Source organism: Mus caroli, chromosome 2 (assembly GCF_900094665.2).
Source record: "Mus caroli chromosome 2, CAROLI_EIJ_v1.1, whole genome shotgun sequence".
In the NCBI taxonomy this organism is placed as follows: domain Eukaryota; kingdom Metazoa; phylum Chordata; class Mammalia; order Rodentia; family Muridae; genus Mus; species Mus caroli.
The window spans coordinates 125,574,663-125,582,441 of NC_034571.1; the positions used below are offsets into that span (position 1 = coordinate 125,574,663).

Sequence of the window (7,779 nt, forward strand, 5' to 3'; positions counted from 1 at the left end):
CACACCAGAAGAGGGCACCAGATCCCATTACAGATGGTTGTGAGCCACCATGTGGTTGCTGGGAATTGAACTCAGGACCTCTGGAAGAGCAGTCAATGTTCTTAACCACTGAGTCATCTCTCCAGCCCTGGGTACAAGATTTTTTCTGGCCAGGGCTGACTAAGGCTAAGTTGATCTGGTCAACTTTGCAACAGGATGGATAAGATATGCTCCCCATTTAACCTGGAGGCAAGAATGAGTGTCACACTTTGGTGTTGCAGCTTGACTAAGACTTCCAAAGCTACTCAGCCCTCCCCCGTCTCACCTGCTGGGCTTAGAGCTAAATTTAGGAGGAGGTGTTCAGCTCCAGACACAAGCTGCTATAGGCAGCACACATTTAACACAGAAGGAAAATAAAAATACTTCTGTGCTTCACACTTAAGACACCTCACACCTTAAATCGGGTAGGAAGAGGAGCATGTGGCTTCTGCTGTCCTTCTGCTGTGAGTGACATCAGCATCTGTCTGTCTGAATCAGCTGCGAGCACTACAGATAATACCGTAGGCACACAGGGTTAAACAATAGACAGTAACTCCTCACCGCTGTCGTAGCTTGTGTACATGATCAAGGTAAGGTCCCACATCTTGGCTGTCTGGCCATCTTCTTACCATGGATGGCCTCCTGGATTAAGAAAGGTCATGTCTTGGCTGCAGGGCCTTCTTCTCACTGTGCCCTCCTGTGTGAAGGGAGACTGTGGCTCTTATGTGTCCCCTTATTAAGACCTTGCTCTTATTATGAGGGCTCCACTCAGGGCCTAAGAACCTTCCAAGGCTTTCCTCCCCAAATTATCATAGCATTGATTAGTATTTCACCACAGGAGTTTGGAAAGGGGGCACAAAGAGTCAAGGGTACCACCCAAAGTCTCCTTGTTTGCTTGGACTCCACTAATTAGCCGTGCCCCAGCACTGCATGTAATATCATGGGCTTTTTGGTTTTTTGTTTTTCAGACAAGGTCTTGGTTTGTTGCTCAGGCTAGTCTTAAACTCACTTTGTAGTCCCAGCTGGCATAGAACTCATAACCCTCCTGGCATCCTCCTTGGCTCTTATAATGCCACAGGGACTGTGACAGACAAATGGGTGCTCAGATGTCTGTATATACAAGTCCAAAGACAGTCCTGCAGCCTTGTAAACATGGGAGCCTTATTACCATGTCAAGCTGTGTTTTAATAGAGAGGTACAAGCCAGCTATGGTTTCTTGAATATTGTGTAAAATAGATAAATGTTGTCCTCTGTAAATATCAGCTCAAACTGACTCATGGGATCTGTTCCTCTATGTTTTCTTGCTTGAGTTCTCTTAAGCTCCCTCCTGTTAACATATAATAAACTCCTGTCTAAAAGCAAACAAATAGGTCCATCAGTGCTGTTCAGAAGAAAAGGAGTATGAATTACAAATATAATTTCAAATTTTCTAGTGAAGATATTTAAAGTCATAAAAAATACAAATGAAATTAACGTCAATAGTACATCTCATTTTATCTAATGTATTTTATCCACTCAGTATATTTAATATTATCCAATCTATCGAAAACGTTACTTTAACAATTCTTTTTTTTGTGTGAAGTCTTTGGTATCTGGTGTGTCTATCATGCCTCAGTTTGCTCAAGTCACATCTCAAGGCTCCACAGCGACAAAGAGCTAGCGGCTTCCACCGTGGGTGGTGCTGGTGTTGATCCTTAGTGCCCGGTGGCCCTGGCTTCCAGTCTCCTATCTGAACTTGGTGAGAGAGGTTGAAACCTAAGCCTCCTCAACTAACAACAAAGACAGTGTGAGCTCCAGATCCCTCTTCATAGGGATCTTGTGGAGGATGTGGTAAAGGGCGTATTGACATTGGGGAAAGACAGAAGAGAGCAGCAAATGCCAGTTATGTCATCTGCTACTGACTCAGAAAACACAGAAACTTATTCTCAACATCAAAGAACGTGTGGCCTGGGAAGACCTGAGTGGAGAGAGAGAGAGAGAGAGAGAGAGAGAGAGAGAGAGACTTTCCATTCTTATCACTAGGTACAGCCAGGCATTATTTAGTGATTCTGAGAAGAGCATCATTGGGCTATCTTGTTGCTGTACAAACATCATTAAGTATACAGTAAGAAACCAATGGGGCTCAGGCATCACTACCTGATCCGATGATGTGGGACCACTGTGAAGTTCACAGTTCATTATAGGATGAAATGCACAATCCATGACTGAGCTAAGTTGAGCAGTCATTTCCTGTTGGATAGGGTCCACACAATTGATTAGCTAACAAAGTCTGGTAATTTTTTTTTTTTAGTTAAATTGTAGTTAGAGCCATTCATTTATGCAATGTTAACCTTTCCACCCTACTCAAGTGTGGAAACACTTGAGTGGTCCTGAATTATATCATTCTGAGTCTCAGTGTCTTTTATACTTGCAAAACAAGGAGGCTGAACCAGATGAACTGTAAGAGTTCTTCTGATTCTAATTTCCAGTCTTTTCTAAAGCTATATATGGGTTTCAGTTTGACCATTGGCAGTTACAAATAGAGATAATAGGTGTTATTAAAACCTTTAAACATGTAGAGAGCTCATTAGATTTAAACACAGTCAAAGAGCTTCCTTCCATACCATCAGCTTTTCAAAGAATTCCATACATCCTCTATTATGTTCCTCTTTTCCAGGGTCCTCGGATCTGTAGTGACCACTGAGGCTGGTACTTGAACCTCAAGCACTTTTGCAGTTGTGCTTACTCCTATATTTTCATTATAGGTGGAAAAGAGGTCAAAGGTGAAGAGAAAGGTGAAAACGAGAACTCGAAGTTTGAAGTACGGTTGCTAAGAGACCCAGCCGATGCCTCAGAAACCCGCTGGACCTCCAGTAGGGAGGGTGCAGGAGCTCCAATAGAAGATTCTCAAGGCCAGACGAAGGTAGGCGATGAGAAGTGGACAGAAGGAGGAGGACACAGCCGAGAGGGAGTGGATGATCAAGAGAGCCTCCGTTCCTCCAACCAACAAGCGTCCAAAGAATCAAAGATATACCATTCGGAAGAGAGGGTGGGAAAAGAGAGGGAGAAAGAAGAAGGCAAGATTTACCCAATGGGGGAGCACAGGGAAGATCCTGGTGAAGAGAAGAAACACATTGAAGATTCTGGAGAGAAGCCGAACACCTTCTCCAACAAAAGAAGCGAGGCTTCGGCTAAGATGAAAGAGGAGTCAGTGGCCAGAGCAGATGCACACTCTATGGAGCTGGAGGAGAAGACACACAGTAGGGAGCAAAGCAGCCAGGAGAGTGGAGAGGAGACAAGGAGGCAGGAGAAACCCCAGGAGCTTACCGACCAGGACCAGAGCCAGAGCCAGGAAGAATCGGAGGAAGGCGAGGAAGACTCAGCCTCTGAAGTAACCAAACGCAGGCCCAGACACCACCACGGGAGAAGCCGGTCCAACAAGTTCTCTTACGAAGGGCATCCTCTATCTGAGGAAAGGAGACCCTCTCCCAAGGAGTCCAAGGAGGCAGATGTGGCCACAGCCCGTTTAGGGGAAAAAAGGAGTCACCATCTAGCTCATTACAGGGCTTCAGAAGAGGAACCTGAATATGGGGAAGAATTGAGAAGCTATCCGGGCTTCCAGGGCCTTCGGGGACTACAGTACCGGGGCAGAGGAAGCGAAGAGGACAGAGCCCCAAGGCCTCGGAGTGAGGAGAGTCAGGAAAGGGAGTACAAGAGAAACCACCCCGACTCTGAACTGGAAAGCACAGCAAACAGACACGGTGAAGAAAACGAGGAAGAGAGGAGCTACGAGGGGGCAAATGAACGCCAACACAGAGGCAGGGGGCGGGAGCCAGGAGCCCATTCTGCTCTTGACGCCAGAGAAGAGAAAAGGCTCTTGGATGAAGGGCACTACCCTGTTCACGAAAGCCCAATAGATACGGCAAAAAGGTACCCACAAAGCAAATGGCAAGAGCAGGAGAAAAACTACCTCAACTATGGCGAGGAAGGGGACCAAGGGAGATGGTGGCAGCAGGAAGAGCAGCTAGGACCGGAAGAAAGCAGGGAGGAAGTGAGGTTTCCAGACAGACAATATGAGCCCTATCCCATCACTGAAAAGAGGAAGAGGTTAGGGGCGCTGTTCAACCCGTACTTTGACCCTCTCCAGTGGAAGAATAGTGACTTTGAGAAAAGAGGCAAGCCAGATGACAGTTTTCTTGAGGATGAAGGTGAAGACAGAAATGGGGTGACCTTGACTGAGAAGAATTTCTTCCCAGAGTACAACTATGACTGGTGGGAGAGAAGGCCCTTCTCAGAGGATGTGAATTGGGGATATGAGAAGAGAAGCTTTGCCAGGGCCCCTCAGCTCGACTTGAAACGGCAATACGATGGAGTGGCCGAGTTGGACCAGCTGCTTCACTACAGGAAGAAGGCAGACGAATTTCCGGACTTCTACGACTCAGAGGAGCAGATGGGGCCTCACCAGGAGGCAAAAGATGAAAAGGCCAGGGCTGACCAGAGAGTTCTGACGGAGGAAGAGGTATGGTTTGAGGCTTTTGCTTAGAATTAGACTATGTTGATCAAGGCTGGTGTTATTAGCATCAACATGTCTGATAACGGGGAGAGATGAGTGGGACATTCACTGTGAGAATGTGAGTGCCCCTGTCATAGAGCAGGGTTGATTTCCAGCCATGGTGCATATCCCTGCACTGCTGTCCTCTCTTTTTATAGTGTTTAGAAAACTTGAAAATCTACTGTTTCTGGGATCAATCCCCTGAGTTTCTGTCCGATGAGTACCTGTGCTGTCTAGGTGTGTAGTACACCTTAGTGCTGGGGCACCTAATGCCTGCCATGTGATTCCCATGCCCATGCCGACCTCCCGTTCGGAGCCTTGACCTAATTCGATCATGTCTCAAGCTTGAGAGTACATCAGAGTCACATGGACTGCTGATCCCTAGGGTTTCTCAGTCAGCGATTTTATATGGGACCCAGGAATTCCTAGGCAATTGCTTGGGTTACCCAACCTACTCATCATGAAAGCCCACTTTGAAGATCCCTGATGTTGGCTGACTCAGGAAGCCTCTACTGTACCCAAGCTTCCCCTTTCTCTTTAGAGCTTCCTGAACTGGAGTAGTATGGTAGTGTGACTTGTCATCAATGCTCCACTTTTCTGTTTCCCAGAAAAAGGAACTGGAGAACTTGGCTGCGATGGATCTGGAACTCCAGAAGATAGCGGAAAAGTTCAGCCAGCGGGGCTGACAGTTGGAGAGACGAGCCTTTCACTGAAGGACACCATTGATTCACCCGCAGGCAGAAAGCAGAATTTACTGTTTATTAAATGTTTGATGCAGTTGGAAATATCATTTATCTTTGCCAGAATGCTAATGCCATGTGACTAGCGTGACTTGTAGCGTATTCTTCCTGCAAAATAGATGTTTCACATGTCTGTGACAATGACCGTGTTACTGTTGTTGAAACACTAACAATAAAAAGATTTACCTGAAACAAAGTCCTTTTTGGTTCTTAGCTCTTTGGGTTAGTTAGGAAGAGTGGTTTTGAAACCCATTCTTCTAGGTATATTCTCAAAGATAGAATTTGTTGGTCTTTAGCAGGAAAAAGCAAGGTTTCTGAAGTAAATACTGCAGGATCTAAAGAAAGAGATTGAGAATAAAATATGGCTAATAGAGATCATATAGGCTTGAAGAACCCATTTTAAAAGAAAATGTATTACTTAAAATTTTTATTTATTCATTGTGTGTTAAGGGTTTCAGAGGACAACCCTCATGAATTGGTTTACTGAGATTAAAAAAAAAAAAATCAGGTCAAATGGCTTGGTAGCCAGTGTCTTACCCACTGAGCTATTTCATCAACCCAAAATATTTTAAAATTCTGCAAAGTAGGAGAAAAGGAAACAGCTCACTATAGAAGGCTATAGCATGTATAAAGCTCTGGGTTCCATGATCAGGACAGAGAAAAGCTAGAAAAAATAAAATAAAAGGCTGTCCTTAAGGGGGACAGTACAAACCAGAAATGCAGCCTTATCTCCTCACTAGCTGTCTGCAATAGCCTGTATCTATAGGCAGCTACTTGTGAGGTCAAGGCAACAGAATAGCCCCAGAGCTCAAGGCCAGCCAAACCCATCTCAAGAGAAATACAAATAATTAGATTCTTATAAACTGGAGAGCTCTGGGGGTAGAATGTCAAGGGACGGGCTGAAAGAAAAGCCTTAATGGAAAAAAAGTTCTCTGGTTTGGGAATATGAACATCTGGTGCAACATCCCTGGTACCTCTCTCGGGACATACTTGATTTCTACCTTGTATGCGAACTGAGCTCTGACTGTTGAGTCTGAGCTGTGTGGCTTATAGTCGGTTGTTTTCCCAAGTTCTAGTTCTCAGGTTCAATAAAATAAAGGCATCTTTCTCACAAGGTTATTTCTAACAAGAGTTTGTGTGAGCCACTCAGTACTGTGCCCCTCCCCCACCCTGGGAATCAATGACGTAGGTAATGTCGGCCACTGCTGTTATCATCTTTGTAGCTTCTTGTTCCAAGACAATCAGACAATCTCCTTTTTCCTCAGTGATTGATCATCTCATTTCTTACCAGTGGCAGCTTCAACTGGGTTATTTTTATTGTTGTCTGTTCAGGTAAAAACCTGTTTTCTGGAAGGTGGTAAAAATGTCTGAGGGTCATAGGTGATCTTTATTAACACAGGAAGACCAGAAGGTCTCCTCCTTTGCTAAATCAAGGAATGCTGTACTAACTTAGCCAGATTTGTTCCAAATTAACACTGAATGAACTGAGATTTTTTTGTATAGGGACCAAGTCACCTGGTGCTGTGTAAATAGTTCTAAACACAGGCTCACATTTCAAGAGAGCCTCTTACTGTCTCTTTTCTGGGGTCTTTCTTCCTGCATATGGGATAAGGACCAGCAGCGTGAAAGGGCCAAGGGAACATGTACAGAGCTCATGAATGTTGAAGGCCGCCTGCCTTCCCCCCACTGTCCTGCAATCCTAAATCACAATGTTGGCAGGGTCGTGCCTCTGCAGACTGTTTGCAGAGAAGGCTCCTCCTTGCCTCTTGAGCTCTGATGGTCCCTGACATTTCTTGGCTGTGGAATAGGTAACGGTATTGGTAATGACAGGATCACATCAAAGTCCACCCACTCTTCCTTCTCTTCACACCTTCTCTTTACAACTTTCCATCTCCGCACATGGCACTATTGATGTGAAGGGACAGCAGTCATGTACTGTAGTACTGATGGTCTGTCTGACTCCAGTGTGAATTCATCGTAACCAATTGCATCCACAGTAACTCTCTGTCCAAGTAACACACCACTTTGCGGTGCAGGGGGTGGGGTGGGTGTTGAGACATCCGCGTATCTTTTTCTATGCAAACAATTCAAAGAATAATAAGACAGGTCAGCTCTCACCTCCTCTCGAGTAGGTCATTCTGTGGCACATTCTATACTGCCTTCTGGAATGTCCCAGTAGCAACCTGCTTGATAATGCATCCTTTGTTGGCTGCCTTTCCCACTTTAGTAGAGTGCTTACTGGTAAGCTTGGAAGTAGTTCCATATAACTATATATCCTCACATTCTAATGTTAGGATTTGCTTCTGGTAGTTCATGTCTTAAGAAATCAAGACTCATATTATGAAAATTAATCTGTTATAGATCAGACATGCATTATACAGTGCTAAGCACACAGGCTGAGCTGTGTGTGTTGTGTGTGTGTGTGTTTTACTTTCTTCTAACCATTTACTAGCATAAGAGCCATTTTTTTTTTTTTTTTTTTTTTTTTTT

The 7,779-nt window shown here is 44.8% G+C and overlaps 1 protein-coding gene across 1 annotated transcript in view; it reads left to right on the forward strand.

Annotated features, from left to right (window-relative positions):
• The window catches only part of Chgb (chromogranin B), a 13,397-nt gene extending 7,916 nt beyond the window's left edge, over positions 1-5,481 (forward strand). The window contains exons 4-5 of the mRNA XM_021156555.2: positions 2,763-4,516; positions 5,158-5,481. Of these exons, the coding sequence (XP_021012214.1) occupies positions 2,763-4,516; positions 5,158-5,235 (1,832 nt within the window). The 3' untranslated portion in view covers positions 5,236-5,481. The remainder of the gene's footprint in view (positions 1-2,762; positions 4,517-5,157) is intronic.
• The last annotated feature ends 2,298 nt before the right edge of the window (positions 5,482-7,779 follow it).